We start from the raw sequence: 24,737 nt of genomic DNA on the forward strand, positions 1-24,737 counted from the left end.
GAACTCGTTAGTGTGATAGTTGGCGTGGGTACCTCTCGATTAGGGTGACCATTCGTACTGGATTTTTGGGTAGCTGTCCTGGCAGAATCCTTGGGATTGGACTGTTTATAAATATTGAAATCGATTTTATTTTATTTTCATAAATGTGCATCCAAGTTCATTAACGTTTTTGATCACTCAAGTATTTAGAAACATTATTTTTACAAAAATGTCCTGGTTTTGTCACATAACCTAAAAACATATAACATGGTGACTTTCTCTCGATGGATGTAATTTTCGGGTGCCAGATTTTCCGTGATTGATATTCTAGTGATATGTGCGAGATCGCTTTGTGCGGAATAATCACTGAATCGATGGGGTGAGAATCAATGGCGTGACGTGAAAATCTTGCTGTTTTTGTCGCACTTACATGTGCAGGATACTATGGAGGATGAACGAATGAGACGACTGGCATGTTAATGCACGTGTTTATTATATGACAGCTGAAGACAGAGTGAGTAGCAGCTCTCCGAACCCAGCCGGGTTGGTCCCCACTCGCAGGAAGGCAACCAAACTCGACCATGTCGTATAAGCGAGCCGCCACATCACTCCCCCCCCAGCATCAGCGATACCAAAATTACAAAGAAACAAATTTTACAAAAGAAAAAAATTATTGTTACACAAAGAGAAAAATTATTACGTGGGGAGAAAAAAAATTGTTGAAGTGGGTCATCCGCTGTGTACATAGGTGTACCGCCCTGAATGGTCGGTAGATTCGAGGGCGGTGACGTCGCGAGCAGGACGGTGGCTGGTCCGATGGTCGCGCGATGCGATGCTGCGGCGGCGCCGCTCTTCCGAGGCTGATGTCGGTTGGTGGGGCGGCGGGGGCGGCAGGGGCATCGATGTGGTTGATGATACTCCGAGCTGGACTGTGAGTCGTTGTGGCTCGTGGAGGTGTTGTAGCGCTACCGCCCGTCTCGGCGTGACGACGCTCGTGGGGACGGACGGGGCCTTGATGATGATGATGATGATGGTGCTGAGGTGGTGTATGTCTTGTGGTGCTGGATGACCGTTCTATGTGTAGTGGATCGCGCATGACTCCACATCCAGCTGTCAAGATCGTCGTCTCATTCGCTCCCCCATTTTTTTTAAAGCACCTGTCGTCGACGTTGTGGCTGGACTCCAGGTAGGTAGGTAGGTAGCCGTGTCTGCTCGTTTATTGTCACCCGCGGGCCGCGACGCGCTCTGTTGATGGCGATGGGGGCGCGGCGGGTAGCTTCTCCCGCCTGACTCGGCGAGGCAGGGATGAGCGGCATGTTGAAATTGATCGAGGCTGCGTGGCCCGATGTCGGGGGTCACCAGTATGGAGGATGAACGAATGAGACGACTGGCATGTTAATGCACGTGTTTATTATATGACAGCTGAAGACAGAGTGAGTAGCAGCTCTCCGAACCCAGCCGGGTTGGTCCCCACTCGCAGGAAGGCAACCAAACTCGACCATGTCGTATAAGCGAGCCGCCACAATACAATGGAATTCGGTATGATGTCACCTGATACTGAAAATCTTCAAATGTGCCTATATTGTCATCGTAAACGTTCTGCATTAGTAATTAACCGTATTGAGCCCTATTGGCATTTCAAATTGCGGTCTGCATAAATAATTACCCTTATTAAAGTTGCGACGTGTATAAACCTGGGCTCTCATCGTTGTGTTTTAAACCCATCCTACAGCCCCCCATAAGCCCTTTTGGCATTTCAAATTGCAATTTACGTAAGTAATTAGCCCTATTGGCATTTTAAATTATGGTATGCAGAAGTAATTTATTTAAAAAATAGACTAGATTAGAAACTAGAAACTAGTGACTTTGCGGGTTGCCCCAAAGCGCCATTATGGCCAGATATATGAAAATAAAATTCAATAAAAAAAATTAAAAAGGTAATAATGATACAGATAAGAATGATAAAAGAAACATAATAATTTAAAAAATAATAACATAAATTAAAAATTGTAAAACAGAATAAGCTTGTTAAAATAATGATTGATAATATTGATTAATAATGATAATTAGCCGCATTGAGCCCTATTGGAATTTAAAATTGCAATCTGTAGAGGTAATTGGCCACATTGAGCCATTTTGTCATTTTAAATTATAATGTTTGCTGGTGATAATATGCTTATCTTCTCCTATTAGTCCCAAATGTCCTTAAAATTTTTTGAACTTGTATACGTCACAACAGCTGTTGTCCGAGTCATATATTTTTGACACAAAAGCGCTGTGCATGTATGTTATCATTTTAAAATTATACATATCATAATAAACAATGTTCCAAATTTTTATCAAGGACAACGCGATAACCATTTTTTCTTCTCAGAAAGAAAATTTTAATTTACACCATATTTCTCAACTGTTCGATCTTCCAGCTGTTATTTTTAGATATCAGACTGAAAGTGCACATGCTTAAATCATCATTTAGAATTAATTAAAAAGTATGAATGTGACCTTGAAATGAATTGCTTTTTTTTAAGAATTGTTGAACTCGTTTTAAACCAAAGCTCCACTGTCCTAATAAATTTATTATGGATACCAAAATTAGTAGCATTTTTTCCATTGTGTGTGTGTGTTTTAACTTGATTTATTGCAGCACAAAATGAAATAAATTCAACAGTTTGTTTATCGCCAATCATAATGGCCGCGAAATACGTGATTACGGCTGCGAATGATAACAGATGTTGGCCGCAGTGTTTGGTCTGGCGCGGGCCGTTGGCGCAGATATGACAGATCGCGGGAGCTCCGGGGGCTCGGGGGGCGCAGGGGGCGCTGTCACGGAGGTGCGAGTGCGCCTGCTCGTCACAGACCCCGAATCTGACCACTCGCCAGACATGCTAGCTGTCAAACATGTATTTACAACATTCAAATCTTAACCCCACCACTCGATTGTTTTCATTTTTAAATACCAGGCATCGCCCGGGATACAGATTTCAAATGCTTTGACTGGGATTCTTCGCGAGCTGATGGATGTTTTTGATGTTCCTCGAGTCTTAAGATGCCTTCAATTAGATTTTTTTTCAATGCATATACACCTAATATTGTTTTTACATAGTGGGTATGTTTTGGGGAATTTCATATAAAAACACACAATTCATATGGGAAAATTTTTGGTTGGTTTTATAACATAGAATATGTGAAAGCGATGAATAATTCGATAATTAATTTCTGAAGTAATACATATGTATATAAAACTAAATATTTAATTTATTTCATATAAGAAATATGAATTTTGATAAAATTCTGTGCAATCTTTAAGACTATGTTGAAATATAGTTTCTTTGATTTCAGCTATGTGAACAATACAGATGTAATGGTATACTTTCCGAATGGATTACTGAAGACGAGTGCCATGAGATCACCGATTTTACCAAACAAGATATGTTTGTACTGGAGGAATTTTCCGGGGAGATTTTCAAAAAGTTATCTCAAACTAAAGCCGTGTATGTGTATTTTATTTTTGATTATAATTACACTGATATCATCATTACCATTTAAACCATTCAATTCTAAATACACCCTCTTCTATTAAAGATCTTGGCGTAATACTTAATAGTAAACTCGATTACTTTGAACATATTTCCTTCATTACTAATAAAGCATATACACATCTTGGATTCCTACTCCGTTCAACTAAACCTTTAAATGATCCTCGTGTACTTAAATTACTATATTTTTCCCTTTTAACCCTTTGCCCACGGCAATAAATATAGCGAACAAGCCCTGTACGCGGCGGCACCTTTTTCGCGAATTTGGCAATCGAGTTTTCGACCTTAAATACAGATTTTAATATTAACTCAAGTAACCAGATATGTTAATTATCACATAAAGTATTATGTTAAACAATAAAATACATAATATATCTCGTAGTTTTGGATTAATTGTCAAATAATCATTCTTCATAATTGTATGAAGACGTGACGTCACATAAACGAGGTTTCAGTATGGTTCCACAGAAAACTAATTTTGACTGGTATATATTGATTTTAAGCAAATTGAATAGATGGCATTCAACTCTCAGTAATATATTCAACCAATTTTGAACCTTAAAACAGTTGAAATAGGCGCATATAAGGCTCAAAATCCCGTACAAAGTTCAGAAATTCTATGGAAGACAGCCGCGCTACAGACTTGTCGCCCAAAGCTTCCATAGAAGACGGCCACGGGCAAACGGTTAAATGCACATTTATTTTATAAAGTGATCTTTTAAATTGTTCCCAATAAATAGCGTGGTGGGACCGAAATGCTTGTCTTGCTGTTTGACTGAAGGCAGTGAAATTCCACCAGGCCCGTCTCCGATCTTCACGATAGCAATGAGAGGGCTCGTCATTACAATAAGCGGATTAAATATGAATGAAAAGGTATTTTTATACGTCTTCACAACCTTTAGTTTATTTTTTAACGTAATCTTTATACTCGCTTTGTTTATATTATAGGAGAAGTTGAAGCAAAATATCTCATGGATGGGTGGACGATACGAAAGTGTGTTGACGGGCCATACTACACATCTCATTTCTAATACTGTAACATCGGATAAATATATTGTTAGTATAATCTTTCAACTGTTCAATCTGAATGTTATTTTATATTGGATTTATTGATAATGTATCCATTTTGTGAATCTTATCAATAGAAAGCGTCTTGTCACGGTTTGCCTTTGATGCGTCCGGATTGGGTTGAAGCCACTTGGAAGGCTTCTCTAGAGAAGAATATTTCAGCGACGAATTCCCAATTCGACAATTATAAAATGCCCGTATTTTACGGCGTCGTCGCTTGTTCTACGGGCGTCGATAGACGTATGAAGAGAAAAATAGATGACTTAATAAAAAACAACGGCGGGAAACATATCAAAGACTTCGAGACTTCAACTGTCAACGTCCTCTTAGTCGATCAGTCAGTAATCGATTGCTACATCATTTAATGAGTGTCTAATACTGCTTTTTTTATGCATCTGGATGATAACATGTTTCAGGAATGGAATGGGAAGCGAAAAGCACAAGGCGGCAATCGAATATGGCAAGATTTGTACTACGCCGTCTTGGATTTTTGAGTCCGTCGAAGCGGGATATGCGTTAGATTATAGTAAATTTGCCGTCGCTAGTGATCCCGTTCTGAAAACTTCCAGTCCGAATAGACCGTCGCAACTTCCTGATATGAGTAATTGCCGTTTCGTTTCATACGCACTACCACTCGGATATATAGAAAATTCTTCCAATTTCTAGACCTATATATTTTTATGATCGTATATGTATATTACAGTCAAAGCGTATTACCAGTTATAATATAACTGTTTCACATGACACTGTGGATTTACAATCTGATTTTGATGTATTTTATTCATAGTATGTAATGATTTTCGTGAAACGTAAATTGCCTAGTATTATAATTTGAATCGGAAAGTCACTTTTTTTTTAAAAAACATTCTCAGGGTTATCCTAATATTTTTATTTTTACATAGATATATACCAAGAATGCCCAACAGGTAAATCCCATAGTGGCCTTCCTAGTCAATTACAAACATTGCATAATTTTTTTTACATAAATCGCTGAATTTCGAGATGCTGAAAATAACTAAATCGACTATTGATTAATTGATGAATTAATCCATGGAGACATCTATGGATTTAGACTTGTACATACATTTTTACATATTGTACTAAATCAAATTCAGATATTGGTGACGTAGTGGGTAGGAAGGCTTTTGCCAATTTGATGAAGGAACCGTTTCATCAATTAAATCAGATAAATTGGCAAACTCTGATAGGAAACGATCGTCTTGGAGTCACAAATATCCAAGTCTGACCAGCAGCATTAAAGATCGAACCCGGTGCTTAACATAAACGCAACCACCGAGCCATATTGCTGGCTGAAACTATTATCCATAATTCGTAAAATTGACGCATTATAATACATATGTAGTTCATCCGCTGTAGGAAGACACTTAAGAAAAACGCACATGCTGTCCCTTACACCCCATCTAAAGCAATCTGAACTGTTGAAAGCTAATATATGTACATATAATTACTGGCGAGCATTAAAACTATATATTCGCCTGTAGAAACATATATCTACTAGTTCATTTGTATTTGAATATGAATTATCTAAAACACCAGATAAATCGTATTATAACGGGTAATATACTTTGACGGTATCTTACATTTGGCAAATATGTAAATATATGACAGTAAATACGATACAAGAATCTGCTATAAATTGTTTAGACAAAATAATGCTCAATAATATAAAGATAGTGGTTGCTTATTCTCCCCGACTATTGTCAACGTCCCCGAATTATAATTAGGTACTTATTGGTTATACGGGCGCATCTTTCTGCAACAATTCTGATGCTGAAAGCGAAAAAGAATTGTCGATCAAAGTTCATTGGAGGAGTAAAGGGTATCGTAGATTTAAAATTCGCAATGTATTGTTTAGGGTGACCATGAGGAGCATTGTCATTTTTGATGGATTGGTACTCATGAAAGAGAAAGTCGTAGAGTGGTAGGGTTTAATGTAACCTTTTAATGGTTCTCCATTTTGTATTCAGTAGCAATTGAAAAGTGGTTCGTTATGAATTAGTAAATACCTATATAGAATTTTACATACATATGATCTGGCGGAGGTCAATATAGCCTTATTGCAGGGAAATTCCCTTCAGATGGATCTTACAGGTATGTATGATCAGGCACGTATATGACGTACCTAGGCCGATTAGTTTCAGCGCCCTCCTTTTAAACGATAAATTTCATGAAAGTTGTTGAAATTTTATGTTGAAGAAAAGTATACTAAGGCAAAAACAAAAAGTTTCATTTAAAATTTTATTCAAAATAGGTACGTTTTATTTTATTTTACATAGATATATACCAGGAAGGCTTGACATTACCATTTGTGCCGACAACTGTTTGCTTTTTTACAAGTTTTATTCGCGAGTCGTTGATATTTGACGGTCAACTTCCTGCGTTCCTCGTAAATTAAAATATAATATTTTACAATCAGTATTGTTACTTTGAGTTGAATATAGAATGTTTTATAAGTTCAAAGAAAAAGACGGGGGCGCCTCGCAGCGCCTCTTGTCTTTGGCACGTGTCTAGTCTGCTGCACCTTTGAGCCGGCCCTGTGTATGATATACTGTGGGAAATGCGTTTTCGATATTATTCGATGTTCACTGGTTGCGCACTGTCACTTTACTTAAACTTTTTGCGACACCTAGAGGCCATTCATGTAACTGTTGTGTATTTGTATGTGTTAGTGTGTGTATATACTCGATATTCGGACGCGCCCGTATAATCAATAAGAACCCATATGTGTTCAAAATAGTCGATGGTTTTTTTATTCTGATGATTTAGATAAATAAATAAATAGAAATGATTCTCGAACAATACAAAAAACGATTGTAAGATTATAATAATATGGAAACGCTACACGTCGATAATCCAGCGCTGACATAAATTATTTAAGTTGCTTTTATATATTCTCTACATATTAATTATTCTTATTAATATGTACAGGTTTGAATGTATCGACAATAAAGAACATAAGAACTACCAATTTTGTCGATGATACGTGTTCATCAACGAGCAGCGACTTTACAATGCAACCGTCTACTTTACAGGTAATGTAAACCATTTGGTTTCGGTGTAAATTAACAATTTGCTCAAAAGGTACAATCATTGTATGATCAATTTGTATTCCGCAGTCGGTGTCGACCAGTCAGAGAAGTAGACACGGTCGATTGGTCGGACCAGCGAAAGAGTTCGCCCATTTGATAGACTCAATCGACATGAAAGAGGCGAAACGAGCTGGACTATTCTTAGACGGCTGCTGTGTAAGTGGCATACAACGGAAACCGGCATCGATGATGGAATTATGAAGTGATTATATTTTAAACGATGTCGTCTTTCAGGTCTACGCGTATGGAATGTCGGGGACGAGACGAGACAGAGTCCAACGTCTGGTCTCGCGAGCCGGTGGAGTGAGATACAACGAGCCGTCGGACGCCGTCACCCATCTGGTGTGCGGCGATCCTAGTGTTAATTTGACGGAAGACCAGCTCGCGTGCATGCCTCGAGCGGTCGCCGTAACCGTCTGCTGGCTCACGGACAGCTTGCGAGCCGGAAAAACTGTCGACGAAGCTCTTGTAAGCGACCATTCGTTTTTGCACTGTATATATTGTGTGTGTGTGTCGTTTCGTGAAATGTTAACTGTAGCTTGTTTTTTTTTCAGTATCTGGTTTCGTCGAATGCTGAAAAGTCGAACAATGCTAGTAGCAAGTTGAGGTTGACGAAAGCGTCTCCGATGAGCAAACGCAACTTGCAATTGTTGCAGTCGCCGTCTTGTCGTCCGCCGGTGCCGCTCTTCTCGTTGGACGAATCTCCCGAGAAGAATGATATTGTTCAGCATTATAGGGACCAACATAGTAGAACTCGTAATGAATTGTGTTAATTGCTATTTATGTACTAGTGCTGTTCTATTTTTACGTGGTTTTTTTTTCTTCGTTTTTGTAGAAGAATCGTTGACTTCGTGTAATAATGTAACAAAGGGACCCCAAACTGATTCAAATGCTACCATTGTAGCTAATGATGCACCTCCAGAATCGACTGTCGACGATGATAAAACTGTCGATGATGATAAAACAGTCGCTTTAGAAGAAGACGCTACCGTAATCGAAGATCCAGTTTTATTTTTCGATGGTAATTTAGATACGTTAGTGTGTGTGTGTGTGTGTGGTTTTGGTTATATAATTGTAAAGTATCATGTTTAATAATTTTAAATTAATCTGGGCTAGCTTTTGATAAAACAAGATGTAAATACATAACCATCAATGGGTATAAAAAATGTTGTAAGACCCATTTTCGTTTTTACTATATCTACATTTATACGAAGTATCAATAGATGGAGTTTAGTTTGTTTGAACAGATGGAACATTAATCCTTTTATTAGGTACTTAAAGGCGCTTTAGTTATAATTTACACTAATGTTTTCCTTGCATTGAGGATACAGTCATAATATTTTAATAAATCTTGTTGCTGGGATGGATTACGGGATGCGTTACGGAGTTGGCTTATCAAGAGATCATTATCAGATTTTACTGATCCATCACAGAGGATGAGTACATCTTCTTCATCGTTTTCTCAATGCTGAGCGTAATAAATATCATCTAGAATCCGATGGATGATCCGCCTCCACTCCTCCCGGCCCTGTGCCAAATTGAGAGCAGTGTCAGTTCTTTAATTTCGTCTGACCATCTTATGTGTGAATGTCTTCTCTCGCGCCTTCCCTCTAGTGTTCCGTTGATTACCAGCGTCTCTAGACTCCACATTATTTCTGGCAATATGGCTAAAGTAGGAATGAATGTATAGGAGGGGAGGCTATGTTTCGACTGTTTCCCAGCCTATGGAAACTCGGTTGAGTTTTTGAAAAGATCTTTATTTATGTTCAATACACAAGTACATATGTACTGCGAAGGAGGTAGTTGCTCGATTTTGGAGTAGGCTGGCTGAACTCCAGAGGCTCTCTGTCGTCTTGGACTGGTGCACTGGTTTATAACCTGGTTCGTTATGCAATCAGGGAGATTGTGCTTTCGGGAATTTCTGTAGGCTGGCGATCGTTTATATAGAGCGAGTCGAATTGTGTCTTTGCCCTTGTATAAGCGAACATATTTCAGACGAGGACGCTCGTACAGGAACGCGATGATGCAATCGTGCGACTTCTGTTTTATGGGGAAGTAGATGAGATCACCGACCTCGATTCGGAATCGTACAAGTTGCCAGCTCTTTGGGGATGGAGTCCATGGAATGCACAGCATTCGCCACATTTCGAAAGCATCGAACATTTCCCTTTCACTCTTTTTAAGGGTCCATGTTTCGACTCCATACAATGCAATGGGGATCACCAGTGATTTCACCAAACGGATTTTCGTTCTTCTCATTATAGAGCGGTTTTTCGATATCTTACTGATCATCGCTTGATCTTACTGATGTTCTATACATTCTAATACTTTTCTGAACACTTTCCTCTTGATGGTTGCCTACTATTAACATTCCCCATCTCAATCTTGTAATTATAAAATCTATTTATTACTAAATTTATTTTTGGGACCTTTATTTGCTATCAAGTAGATGTAGAAAACTAAATAAAGCTAAAATCTCAGGGGTGGAGTAGAAAATAAACAGTCCAAATATGCCTATTTTATTGGAACGGAACTGATATTCTATGTATTTGTTATTTCGTAACATTTCTAACCATATCGAAACATTTTGCAGGTTTAACATTCGAGTTGCAGCAGATTGAAGACGACGCCGAAGAAATTATAAAACTCATAAACGATTCAGGCGGAACGGTCGTCGAGCACAAAGGAAAAGGTTCAAACCACTACATAATAGTTCCGATAGCCTGCGATGAAGTCAAAAACGCCAACAAACAAGCTGAAGTCGTCACAATAAACTGGCTGGTAACGTAAAGCCTCCCTGAATAATCTACAATATGTCTTATAAATACACAAAATTAACAAAACCGTTGCGTTTAGATCGATTGTTCAACAAATGAAGCACTCGTACCGATTGAATACTTTCACCGACCCATTATACCGATTCCGACTGAAGAACCTCTATCTGGACTAGTGTTTGCTATTTCGACGTACGCCGGAAATGAACGATCGTATCTCGCCGAAGTCGCTCAACTTCTGGGTGCAATGTAAGCATTGGACTGATTTGTAAGCATTGAATGTTGGAAGAGTTTTATGACCGATTTTGTGAAATTTTCTTTGACAGTGTCCAACCATCGCTGTACAGACGAGAAAGTTCTGCGACGAAGCGTTCCACTCATCTCATATGCTCGGAACCTTCCGGCGCCAAATATACAGGCGCCGTCAGCTGGGGACTGCCCGTGGTAAACAATCGGTGGTTGTTGGATTGCCTCGCTGCTGGGCAGCGAATCCGCGAAGGGTCGTATCTCTTGGGCGACAGTGTGGGTATGTTGTGGTATAATTTGGTTTGTGTTTTTGAGTTGCCTTGTACATAGTTATAACTGTTTAATCTTTGAATTTGTAGCACCTGTGTGGCCGGACGATGCTGACAAGCCTGAAACTAACGATCAAACGAAATCGGTAATCGAACCGGATCGTAAGTCTTCACCTGAACCAGAGCCGTCTAAAACTTGTGAAAAAACTTTAAATGGAGTGGATTCGCTTGAAAAGCGCCCTTGTGTGTCTGATATAGTAAATGTAGACGATGAAGATGCAATAAAGCCGTGTGGGCAGCCTGTTAATAATACCCCGACCAACAGTAATACTCTGAGAAGGAAATCTTTCGCTAGGCTGTCGTTAGGTAGTTATGATTATTTGTCTATTGGTTGTGGGATTGTACGCTAATTTGGCAACAAATTAGTTGTTTTATTAATATTGTTGCGTAGGGGGGGTTCAGGATCCAAATGAAAGACCATATTCGCTTCACAGAATTAATTCTTTCGCTCGAGAGTTTCCCATCTACCGTGTTTTAAAGGACAAGTAGCCAAGCATCGCCTCTATGGCCGGTGAAATGTTATAACATATTAAATATTTTTTTTACTATCTACATATGCATGTACTTCAGACGGCAATCGAAAAGTATTAGAAAATATTATTGTTGCGTAGGAGTGGGTTCGGGATCCAAATGAAGAGCCAAATTCGCTTCACAGCATCTATTCAACGATCCCAGAGGTCCACACGGAACGAGTCCACTGGCGAGTCTATTGTTTACGTACGCACTCGCCCAGGTCTGTGAGAACTCCAGCGTATCCTTTATTCGGGCACTTACTGAGTCCTGTTAGCCTAATCCAGGGTCACATGTTCACCCACGAATGCAGTGGGTACTCTCTCTCTCTCTCATGTTCTCACGTTACATTATTAAACTGCTCAACTCTCTAAGCTAGTGACTTTCAACATTTGGACATCGCACAAAGTTCTATAATGAAAGATCGATTTGGAAAATATGTGAGAAGTATGACAAGGGTAGTTGACATTGTGGAAAGAGTGAAGACATTGAAATAGAAATGGGCGGGTCATGTAGCTAGAAAAATGGACGAAAGGTGGACAAGAGAAGTGCTGGAATAGTGGCCGAGAGAATATAGAAGAGTGAAAGTATGATGGGTGGATGAAATTAGAAAAATGTGCAGGGTGAGATAGATGGAAGTTGCGCAAAACAGAGACGAATGGAAGCGTGTTGGAGAGGCTTACATGCAGCAGTGGATGGTGAATGATTGTAAATGATGATGATTTAAAATAAAAGTGGCCGACTCTTATCAATTGGTAATGAACTATACTGCGATTGTGGTAACGCCAGACTTCCATACGATGATCGACTTCAAATTCTTGTGGCCAAGTACAATTATTATTAAGTCCGCTCTAAAGGTCAATGAAGTCGACTCATAAAGCCCTCAAAATGAGTCTGAGAGCCCTTTCGTCGGAGTACGAGATTGTTGTCCAACTACATACAATATGTAGACTGTGTCACAATGAAGATAATGCTCAAAATATGTTTGTATTGTAGTGTGGACGTGAATAGGGGTTTCCGAGATTGGGGCAAAAGACGCAGCGAGTATTGGTCTTATTCTTTCTCGCTTACTCAATGCCGAGTGTCGTGGTCATTGATGTCATCTTATACGCAGCATCCGTCTCCAGCACCACATTTCGAATGCAAGTGGTGGTAGGGGTAGTTTATTGTTATTCCGCCGATGATCCAGCTCCAAATGAATATACACAGCGTGTACTCTCGTTGGTCGATGGGTTGCGAGACCTTATTGGTTGTTGTATATGGTCGACGAGCACCAATCACATAATCTCTGCATTATGGTATTATTAGTCTGGATCCGAAAAAGTACTCCTTTCATGATGTACATATATGGTCAAAAGCGTATCGTCTAATCCTACTTCTATTTGTTATACAATATAAGATTGTGCCCACTGATGTGACTCCAACCAACTTGAATCAAGTATATTACGATTTGATAAGATGCGAAGAACTTTCATTTGGTTGCCGATGTTATATGTCGTTTCTTGCCGCGTCATTGTGATTGAATGTTTTTTTTTAATTTTGCAATGCAGATAAAATGTCTCCAGCTTCAAAATACATAGCTATGGCACGTCAGGGATTCTTTGGCAGCGAGTCGCAAGAAACTCCCAAGAAACCAAATAATGATCAAATTCAACTGTCTGAACAGAGTATGCTTAATTCATTGAATGTATTATATTTTGTGATTTTGTTGTTTCTTTCGAATTGTTTTTATTTTTATTCTTTTCTAGACGATACTGTTAGTACACCTTCGATGGAGAATGCTTTGGCGACGCCTAACCTGGCTGTGTTTTCCTCGACGTCCAAAAGAAGAATACTCGCTATCAAACACGGGCAGAGGCCGTCGAATCCGCTCAGTACTCCAGTTAATATATGTATATATATAAATTTTAAGTAATTATGTGTCGTAATTTGATTGTGACTTAGTTTTGTTTTCATTTTGTGTTTTTTTTTTTGCAGTCGATATAGCGTCTTCAACTCCCGAGAGTCCTTTCGGTGCAATGTTGAGGCCGGACACCGGTAAAATGTCGGTGGAGTCTCGCAAAAGGTTGAACAAACTTTGCGATCAGATTTCTTTGCCGGCCAATAGGCACGAATCGAAGAGTGAAACTGTATGGGTTTTTAAATGCATAATTCACTTCGGAATGTAATCGATTTGTTGTTATGTTTTCGAATGTGTTTTCAGCCACTGTGCGAGCTACGGAATAGATTCTTTTCGAATCAACTGAACCGAGAGCCTTTGCGTAGTAGAGTTTTGATTCCGAAGCAATTGATTATTGATGTAAGTTGGCCGATTTTATCTTATACTAATTGAGTTTTGTAAATCAATTAATTAATTTGAATGTTATTTTTCAGGCTGATGTCGAAACGCCTCCAAAGAGAAAACTATCGGCTGAACCGGTACAAATACATTTTTTATATTGATATTCAACGAAAAGTTACCTTTTTGATTTGGACCACTTTTTAAATGTTTCATAATGTATAATGTCATTAGACATGGATTGAAAATCATAAGATGTATGATTTGAAGTATTTCTGTGATCAAATTGTACATCGAAATGGATCGTTTCCTATTAGAATTTACCAATTTATCTGATTTAATTGTTGAAACAGATGAAATTGGGTTCATATCTACTCATTACTTTCACAATTGTCTGATTAAGACTTCAATTTATATTTGTATCTGTATATACAATACACATTTTGCCATATTGCCAGATTTGATTACACTGAGCAACAAAAAAAATTACTAACTAAATATGAACAATATGACGATGATTTTTGTTGGCTTCTTCTCGTTTATGAGATACTAGTTGTTTTACCCGGCTTCGCTCAGTGTTTGTAATATAAACAGCTTAAACATGACGAATCTAATAGTCGTCCCGACCAAAGATACAAAGTCTCTTTCGAAATTATACATTAGATAACCGTTTAAAAAATGCACAATTTTTACAGATCAATCTCAAAATCTGGTATCTATATGTATGTGCCAAAAGTGAAATCCATAGTCAGATGTTTTTTGTATTGATATATTTATTGCTTTAAAATACTTAAATTAATTTGTCTAACGTAAATTAAAAGTCAAAGATGTGATTTTTTCTTACACGTATTTTTCCCTTAACACGATGGTGGCCGATGACTTATATTTGTATCATGTTAGGTGCACAACGCTTAGTGGCCGTTGGTATATATATGATTTACGACTGCACGAACTGAATCAGTTCGCTGATATATTTTTGTATCACGTTTTCGTCATAAACGAATATATATCAGCGGACTGAAAAATATATTCGCGCAGTTGTGAATCATATATGTATCAGCGGCCACCATAGTGTTAATATTATGATTTTATTTCGCTAAATTGTCACTTAATCAGAAAGCCAAAAATCTGTAAAAATTACGTTTTTTTTTAACGCTTACATCTCATAAACGAGAAGAAGCCAACAAAAATCGTTGTCATATTCGAATTTAGTGGGTCAAATTTAGTAAAGATTGATTTTTTGTTAGTATTATTAATCAGCACACATAAATGTCATGTTATGTGTATCATATTTTGTTTGATCAAAAAATGTGATCAGAATCGGCTAAAGATTTGAGTCCAATTCACAATGTACATAAATATTTTATTTATAAAATGATAACTTAAGAAGTAGAAAAATAAAAACTATACTCGAGTTTGTATAATGAAGTTGCAATGCTCAAAATTGAATGATTTGATATTATCTCAGGTGTCAAACCTTTCCAACACCTCGGGCCACGATATTCAGAACCAATTGAAGCACCTGGACATGGCGCTCACTGGGGGCGACGGCTCTAGCAATTCGTCCACTCCTCGATCGGCCAAACGGAAACGTATCAGCGCCATGAATTGTATGGACAACGCCGATTCAGCGGGTAAACTATACTCACTGCACTATTCAATTGACAAATCCTCATTATTCGTTCTCAACTCATGTGGTATGATTTTCCAGGTTGTGTGGCATCACAAGTCGACACAGTCGGTTGGGACGATATGAGCGAACCTGTGAAGGCAGCAACGGCCGTTGTTTCCAAAAATTATAAATTTATACTATCTACAAACGTTGGGGTGTGTATATATATATACATGTTTTGTTTCTTTCAATTATGCTTAGATTTAAATTTCTCATATTCTATCGGTGGAGTAATTTCGATTGCAGAATCACGAAGAGATTAAGCATATTATAGAACGGCTGGGCGGCTTCGTATCGGGACATGAATTGGATCTCGATGCTACGCATCTGTTGTGTCAAAACCTCGCCCGATCGGAGAAACTCATCGGTTGTCTCGCAAGTCGGAAATGGATCGTGCATCCGGATTATATCATCCGATCGCAAGAAGCGGGACGATTCGTCGATGTTAGTAGTTTTATAAATTCGTACGTTATTCTGGAAGATTCGACTCGTTTTAATTTGATTCTGTTTTTTTTTTTTAGGAGGAGTTGTATGAATGGGGTAATCCCAAGTTTGTTGTAGATTATCAAATGTCGGAAGCAGAACGAAAATTAGCCAAAGCCATTCACCGGGGCCGAAGCGAACGAGAGTGGAACTCGTTGCCGTTTTCGCAGTTTAAAGTTATCGTGCACATGCTTGAGGCTCGCAAAAGGCCGATTCTCCGCGTGCTTCAAGCTGGAGGCGGAGAAGTGATAGACGTCAGGTATAGCATAAAATTAATATAAAGAAGAGATGCATATTTAAATATTTCGACCTGTCTACTCGCAAGAGTCACTGATTCAGTTGAAATGTTTTATTATATTGTCATGGATATTCCATTGGATCCGTCTTGTGTGGAATCTTTGCTCGATTTGGGAAACTATCACTTTTGACGTTTCCATTCGTCGACTTGGATTTGTCTTGAGATATGCTAGGTTATTCTCCAACCGTTTGTCTTCTCGCTTGCTTTCCAACTCAATTGTGAGAAGCAAGCTAGAGTAGAGCATCGTAACCTGTGCACCGCGGTAATATGTGTTCTCTGAACAGCACTTCGGCCTAATGCGTGCGAGTGAGATAGAGAAAACCGATGTTAGTTAGTATTTTGTCCCTACGCATATATGGAATAACTAGCGACTGCCGATGAAGTACATTTGTATGTACGTAGCTGACAAACTCTACGAGTCGTAAACAATGTGTGCCGCAAATATCCAAAGGTTACGATGCTCTGAGCTAGAGTATAATACGATCGTGTGGAATCCGCATGAAGCAAATTACTCTCTAATTATTGAGAAAGTCCAAAAAGCATTTCTTCGTTTCCTATATAGGAAGGAGTATGGGTATTACCCATATCTCTACCCTACTCCTTTCCTTTTGGGCATGCTGGGTTATAATTCCCTTGAACTTCTCATTAATTCGTTTTGTTCTTCAGCTACTACGTGGTAACACGACATGCCCGTCGTTGCTGGATCAGTTTGAGACTTTATGTCCCTAATAATTATGTGCGTGGTAGACATCATCATTTGATGGTTGTACCTCCAGCTCGTACAGTTCTTTTTCGAATGTCTCCTATTCCAAGAGCTATTCGACTTCTCAACGAAATCGTTGCTGCTGAGCCTGAATGTGATATTTTCTATCTTAGTTAGTGTATATTATTCTAACCTATTTGTCTGGTAGCATGCACTCATCATTATTCTCATAATTGAATGTGATGTATGAGTGGAATTTTGATCTTCTCTCTTCCATTTGGGCCTCGCAGGGATGTTTTGTCATATATTATACTATAAATTTTATTTTATTCCTGTAATGCCATAATGGTCCAAATGAATGCTTAAATAAATCTTATTTTTCAGTCCGCCGTTCAGTGGTGAAATAAACGCAACGCATTGCTTCGTGGAACAGGCTCGTTTGCCACTCTCGTCTGCCGATTTGAAATACATGGCCACTCGTCGCATTCCCGTTTGTCAGCCGCTATTTTTAAACCACTATCTAGTCAACGATCCGCCGCCTAAGCCTACGGATTTTTCGTATCCTGAATATATGAACCTTCTGTGTGAATAGTTGAACGTCGTTATGAAGATCCGTGATCTCTCATCGGTGCCTTGTTGCAAATAATGCATTTGAAGAAATACAAGTGCATGTTTTCTTTCTAATATTGCATAAATTTTTGTATATATGTAGTTTTATTTAAAAAGGACGTAGTTTTCTATTTTTATTTCACGCTAATGTGATACGACTGTAATTTTTCTCGACAGAAATAATATTTTCAGTCGCACTAATTATATATTTTAATTTTAAATTGACTCATTTAAAAATTAGACTGATTTAGTCCTCCTGGGATGATAGTCAAGCTTCATGATTTTATTCAACTAAATTTTTAGTCTTCATTCCTATTTTAGATACTTATTATGAATTTTGAAATTTAGACTGCACTTGTCGAGGAAATATAATTTATGTTGGACATTTTGCGTTTATGCGCTCATTATGTATTTATTATATATATGTAATATAATAAAAAATAAATATTTACATTTCTTATTATATGTGTTTCGTTTATTTTGTGAACATTTGATTTTCCATTAATTGCTTAAAAAAAATTTACCATCATTGTGGAAGCATGAAGGGACATTAAAATGTAGGGTTCCAGAAATGGAAAATATGCAAGGAAATTTCCAATGGAAAGCCCTCTGAGAATGTTTTATTGAATACATGTATGCTTTTTAAAACCAAAATTCCAGTTACCTTACCTAGTCGATAATATATGTAATAAAAATCTTGTAAAAATTGAAAATTGAAAAAAAAAATCGAAATGGTCGAATTTTTGGGTGTGACCAGTTTTTTCGTGACCAATTTTCGGGTGTGACCAGTTTTAGTGTGACGGGTGATCACGTGTGACCGATCTAGAGCGACCGGTTGTCCTGTGACTGGTTCACATATGACTTGTAGTCCGTTTACCGCATAGATATATACGCTCAGTGTTGCCAGGTTGCCTCCACTCCTGACTCCACTCACGGAGTTGCCACGCCATATCTTGTCAGGGTAATTGGATTATTAGTCACATCACGATCACCTAAAAGACAATTTTTATCATGAAAATCGTGAATATGGAATATTTGGTACTGGAGTTCCCGTTAGTATGATAGTTATCGTTTGTATAATAAACTTTTCGGCTGCTAGATGTTCCGTTATAAAGATTTTAGTGACTTTTGGGCGAGCGCTTTGTGACCAATAATCACCGAACCATTGTCAGAGGGAATATAGTTAATAGTACGGATTGCGTGAAATTATTATCAAAATTGAAAAATAGAGCATTCTGGGTGGGTCTACCTCACGGGCCCGAATGTGAAACGCCCGAAAACACAAATATCGGAAGGCAAAGAACGAAAAACGAAAGATCTTAAGTCGAAAGATAAAAAAAGGGTGCATGGTAAACGGTACATACTCACTTAATTTGCGCGAGCAGGATACAACAGGAACAAAGGAACAGGCTTTTCCTCCTGTATTCTGCGCGCACACAGTAATACGGGAGGAAAAGCCTGTTCCTGTTGTATCCTGCTCGCGCAAATTAAGTGAGTATGTACCGTTTACCATGCACCCTTTTTTTTATCTTTCGACTTAAAATCTTTCGATTTTCGATCTTTGCGTTTTCGGGCGTTTCACATTCGGGCCCGTCACGAGACCGATTCTGGGTATATTACAAAAAAGAGAGAGAACAAAATAATTGTGTTAAAAAAGAGAACATGTTCTCTTTAAAAGATACCCGTTGACAACCCTACCTATAACACGAGAATCCTGAGGCTCCATTGCTTAGAATATGCCTCAAGATTTACATCACAATTATTTTAATTTCATTTATTCTCGACTTACGACGTATTATGGACAATGATAATCCATTTGGGGGGCCCTAAGCGCGCGCTTATTTTCATTTATGATAAACTGCCGCTGCCGTCAATTGATATTATTTTAATGCAAATGGCCAACGAGTATAACGTTTCTCGTACATCGAACGCGTATAATCAACAGGGCAAGTCCGTGAACGCGCTTGCGAAGAAACGCGCTCGCAAACTCACAACGGGGAGAGAGGGGTTCGCGCGGCAAAGCGAAAGTGGCCGAAGCGCAAATCGACAGTCGCACGTGGAGCGTGCTGGTGTGAGGTCGTGTCGTGTGTAGTGTACGTTGCGTTGCGTTGCGTTCGCCGTCTAGAAAAAGCCGGTCGTGACTCTCTGACTCACCCGATGAGGCGTCCCGAACGACGACCGGTAAATATAATAATTAGATAATTACATCATCGCATCGTTAACATAAACAAATACCCCACACTCATGTTTAGTTTTTCTTGGGAAATGTGTACATCGCTTTCACTGCTCGTTTATGAGTGCGTTTTTTGCTATCTGGGTCGGTTGTCAAATTTTCTTTCTAGGTGATATTTTCGCGTTCGTTTTGAAACACATTCAAGTGTTTTCAAATTGTTCCGTTTTCATTTTTCATATAATTAGTTTTCCTTTTGTTTATTTTTTTTGTTTTTTTTTTTGTGTTTTTTTTTTGTCCAAAATTTTCCTTTGCATTGAATTTTTAAATTTTTTATTTTATTTTAAACACTTAAATAGTTATTGCTTTTGTTGAATATGTTTTAATTTCTATTTTAAAAATTCGTTGTAAAATCTGATTAAAAATCTGTAATTGAAAATATTTTTGATTTTTAAATTTTTTTTATTACTAAATTATGTTCACAATACATCTTATATCTATGTCTTTCAATAGCTACTGATTACTGATCATTTTCTATTTTACAATTTTAATTTAATTTTGTTAGTAATCATAGTATTATAATGTATTAATATGTACAGCTTAATAAGAAGAAAGAGCTCAAAAACCTATTATAATTGAAAATATGTACTACCATATATCCCTTTGGCTGCTACGAGGTTTTTCAATGTCCAAGCGAAAAATGCTAACATTTGTAATTATTTTGAAAAAAAAAAAATATAATATTTTTTTTTACATACTTACTTCGCCGAACACTCGTAATTTTTATAATACTTTATATACATTTTTAAGAAGCAGTCGTGGACTCGTGCTCTCTCTTTCTGTCTTGCTTTTACATGCGTGCGTGCGAAAGAGATACCTACATATATACACTAAATAAGTTTTGACGATTGTTTTCCGAGGCTTTATTCTTTTCAATAATCTATTTTTAGATATCGATGTATCCTTACAACATGCGATATATTCGAAACAGGTAGCGGTCTCTCTCTCTTTCTTTCTTGGTTTTAATTGTGTACGTGTGAGCAAGACACACAAGGATGCGAAGTTTCTAATAATCAAATAATTTTTCAACATGTATCATAAACATTTTGTATGCATTTCAGTTGCATTTGATTGATTGCATGAATTCGTGACGTCTCGTGACCTATATAATTGAAAGCGGATTTCTATTGTTTTTTGCCATTTATTTTAACTCTGCAAAATGATATCGGACAGTGAAAGTGATGAAAGCGAAATAATAGCTCCTCGCCGAGGAACTCGACAAATCAGCAGCTCTACTGATTCTGAAAATGAATTTATCGACAATAATCAATTCCCAAGTAATAACTCCTTATATGACATTGACAACGAACCCGAAATTTACTTTGATGATGAACCCGAAATTGAAGAGCTTTTATTTAAAAAATTGATAAATATTTATAAAGCTTGATTGAAAAATAAATATAAATACGTATATAAAAAAAATGTTTCGTGCCACTGATGCGCTGGTGGCTCAAAGAAAGTATTGAAATACGACAATTAATGACGTCAACAACGATCGTCGTAGCAATCTTCGCCGATTTCAAAACAACGATTTATCGTTGTTGTAGCAGTCAAAGGGATATATACATACATATGTTAGAAATAGTGAAAAATTATCCAGATGATGTCGTAAATAAGGAAAAGTCGAAGGAAAATAGTCAGTAATTCCAAAATTTTGATAAGATATGTATACACATATACAATGTGTGTGATAAATTGAAGGTTTGTATATGTTTTTGAAGTTTTATCTATAAAGAAAGCCACATTTTAATAAATTGACAAATTCGTTATTATCTTAGACAGGAGTGAAACATATATTTTACGAAAGATTTTGAAGTTTTTAAATACAAATTATTATAATATGTAGTTTAATGACATATTGCACTTAATTCAGTCGTTTATTATTAATTATTATTTATACTACTAATTCTTTAACTTTAGCAACGTATGTACATATTATTGTTTTATACTTGGGCGACGCCGGGTCATTATTTTTTTTTAATATAATACATGTTTGTATGGCTTTCTTGACACACATGGAATTTCCTTTGAAATTTAATATAATTCATTCTGAATTGCATACTTTTCAAACGGCTTATATTTATTTGGTCATTAAATATGTGATCGGTAAGTTACATACATTATCAGTTACTGACATATTGATTATTGTCGGTCAAAAAAATACTTTAAAAAAAAAACGATTTCGTTCATTTACATCTGTATAGTACATTATTATAAATTTTGGTAAAAGTTGCTGACCATTTAAACTTAAACATTAACCATTTTGACAAAGCATTATCATGTATTGTAATTAATGTTTATTTAATAATAATAATAGAGGAAATACCACGTATGTCTAAAATACCTGTACCTGGGGGTATTTACCAAGCGACGGATTAAAAACCCAAAATCAGCAGTTTGGGTTTTCCTCGAAGTATACGAATTTTCCACAAAAAAAAATGTTGCTTTATTTAGCGATTGGGTACATGAATTGCAGTGTAATTGAAATGCACCGTTTACATTCAGTTTGAGTTAATTAACTAATTAAACTTAACCCATTCGATTCCCGCTTAGTTATTTGCCTTTTAACACGATATATAACCAAACCATATATATACACGTTTTCTTGGAATTGCGTTATCATCAGTACGTAATTTTATCAGTCGATTTCCCCTTTAAATAATAAATATAACATATTTATACCTGTGTTTTAGATAAGAATACATTAAAAAATTCTGTCAATACACACTTCACCGGATTTTTCTCAAAAAAAAAAATATATATACATATATAAATTCACATAAAATTTACAAATTGTCGACCGTAGAATACGCATACATATTTGCACGCATAAAATTTTCGATAATTAGTTTGCACACCTTATCATTTTCCGTAATTATACATGCAGAAAAAATGCTTATTCTTTATCACCATTTCTGGAAAAGAATTATTTATGCGACTTTTTTTTTATTATTATTTCTTTGTTTAAAACATATGTACGTGCGATATTTTCTACTGATATTAGGGATAGCTATTTACCGTCAAATTTCATAAACCGGTAAACGGTAATTGATTTTTTCCTACTATCGGTATACCGGTATTTACCGGTAAATGAAAAACGTGGATTATGTAACTTTGCGTTGTTACTTTTCCTTAAAACGTCAACTTAGATTGAATCGTAAAGAATTGAAAATAAATCTCAGGTGAATAATGTCATATAAATGAATTAAATTAAATTCGTAATAATATTATATAAATAAATATTTTTTTTTTAACCAATCATATTTATTTATTTAAAGTTTGAACCATTTAAGGTCTGTTCATACTTAACAGCACTGCACGACTCCGTTTCAAATATGTCATTTTATTACATTTCTATTCATATCTACCTACACGTCGCGGTCACGTCACGTTCACAGCACTTTGGCCGAGTGCAAGGCCAAATCGGCTTACTTATACATTACAGGCCATGATGATACGGCGCAATATTGTTTACGTCGTATTGTCAAGTACTTACAATATGAATGCATACACGTGCATTCGTAGCTACGCGTCTGAATACAAGTCAGCAAAAATTTTTCGGCATTTATCGAACGAAAAATTATGTATAATCATGCTGTTGTTGGAAGAAGAAGCTCAAGATGGCAATAAAAAAGCACGGAGGCGTTTTGATGTGCATCCCATGTTGAAAAATAGAAAAACCGAAGGAGAGTTTTGGACACTGTATAAGGAGCTTGTGGATGATGGACAAAATTTTTTAAGTATTTCCGTAAAAAATTTTAATTTTTTTTAAATATTTGCGCCAAAACCATGTCGAAAGATTGAACAGCTGTCAACTGTCACTATCGATAATTGGTCCAAAACAGCAAAGCGGCAGACTCATGGCACGTAATTCGCGTGTATATTTCCACGGTGGCCAAAAAAACGGATACGATACGTTGACGGATGTTGCTGTAAGGTTATGAACAGGAAATGTCGGGTACTGCTGTAAGCCTGCCGTGGCGTAAACGTTACGGTTGGTGTGAATATACCCATACAAAATGTACCAAAGAATACTTTTCGTACGGCCGGATACCTGCTTAAGTCGGTACGTGCTGACTAGGTATGAACAGACCTTTATAAGTTTCAGTCATTGAAACAACCGTCTGATCGCATTTATTACGATTTGGTTGGTCTGTGTTGCCAGTAGATTTATCAATTTGAAATTGCCACATTTAATACTGAAAATAAACAAACTACAGATAACTTAATCCACGATACACAATTTACATCGAATTTAATGTAATATTATGCAATAGTATGTACTTAATTGGCGATAAAATAGTTGACCGTAAATTTTAAAATGTATTTACCGATGGTGAAATTTTGTACCGATTTACCGTAAACCGGTATTGTAATCCCTAAAACCGTGTGTATTAAAAACTCAGCTCAGAAGCAAGAAACTGCATGTACATACATGTGTGCTTTTAAAATTAATTACGTCATCTTGTGTTTGTTCCGTGATCTTCTATATGCCGTTTATGCCGAATTGGGAATTCCCAGTTATTCTTCAACTGCCAGCATAAACTACTAATTATTACTGTCTAGCATTTTTGCCGTATGGTCAAGGTTGACCGTTCTTATCTGCTATTCAATTTAATATGTAATCAATTGATCGGAACGTATCGATGTACATAAATTGTAATTTATATTTTTGTATAATGTTGGTATGCTCGCATTTTGGAAGCAGTACATTTGTACGTATTAATATTTAGAGGTTCATATTCACGTGATAGACATTTAAGTGAATTCCCAGTAAATTAGTTATCTATTGACAATCGGCTTTGAACACCTATTTGTACATAATTTTGTTTTTCAATTTAGGTCGAGATAACGATCAGACCGTATTTTCGCGGAATATTATGCGATAGCTAATTACTTCATATTGATAACC

General features: G+C 37.0%; 2 protein-coding genes across 2 annotated transcripts in view; both read left to right on the forward strand.

Annotated features, from left to right (window-relative positions):
• The first annotated feature begins 2,740 nt into the window (after window positions 1-2,740).
• On the forward strand, window positions 2,741-17,691 carry mus101 (mutagen-sensitive 101). The gene is made up of 28 exons (XM_077438722.1): window positions 2,741-2,879; window positions 3,319-3,470; window positions 4,256-4,388; window positions 4,464-4,571; window positions 4,661-4,920; window positions 5,000-5,198; window positions 5,287-5,355; window positions 6,329-6,496; window positions 6,575-6,587; window positions 7,533-7,636; window positions 7,721-7,849; window positions 7,928-8,161; window positions 8,248-8,449; window positions 8,529-8,714; window positions 10,287-10,474; window positions 10,550-10,716; window positions 10,794-10,993; window positions 11,073-11,348; window positions 13,103-13,219; window positions 13,301-13,444; window positions 13,530-13,681; window positions 13,756-13,851; window positions 13,926-13,970; window positions 15,299-15,464; window positions 15,542-15,657; window positions 15,749-15,946; window positions 16,024-16,244; window positions 17,371-17,691. The coding sequence occupies exons 1-28, from the start codon at window positions 2,754-2,756 to the stop codon at window positions 17,576-17,578; spliced, it is 4,377 nt and encodes a 1,458-aa protein (XP_077294848.1). The 5' UTR covers window positions 2,741-2,753; the 3' UTR covers window positions 17,579-17,691.
• Window positions 17,692-19,628: 1,937 nt separating this feature from the next.
• Window positions 19,629-24,737, forward strand: part of LOC143917065 (fibroblast growth factor receptor 4-like) — a 97,401-nt gene continuing 92,292 nt past the window's right edge. Inside the window, exon 1 of the mRNA XM_077438459.1 lies at window positions 19,629-19,776. The gene's annotated coding sequence lies outside the window, so the exon portion shown is untranslated. The remainder of the gene's footprint in view (window positions 19,777-24,737) is intronic.

This window comes from Arctopsyche grandis, chromosome 9 (genome assembly GCF_051622035.1).
Source record: "Arctopsyche grandis isolate Sample6627 chromosome 9, ASM5162203v2, whole genome shotgun sequence".
Taxonomy (NCBI): domain Eukaryota; kingdom Metazoa; phylum Arthropoda; class Insecta; order Trichoptera; family Hydropsychidae; genus Arctopsyche; species Arctopsyche grandis.

Bases quoted from the DNA above. Each gene is read 5' to 3' on its own strand.
- mus101 (XM_077438722.1), top strand. From the start codon at position 2,754: ATGACAGATCGCGGGAGCTCCGGGGGCTCGGGGGGCGCAGGGGGCGCT. The intron at 4,572-4,660 runs GTTAGTATAATC...TCTTATCAATAG, and splicing joins TAACATCGGATAAATATATT to AAAGCGTCTTGTCACGGTTT. The intron at 8,450-8,528 runs GTAATGAATTGT...TCGTTTTTGTAG, and splicing joins GGACCAACATAGTAGAACTC to AAGAATCGTTGACTTCGTGT.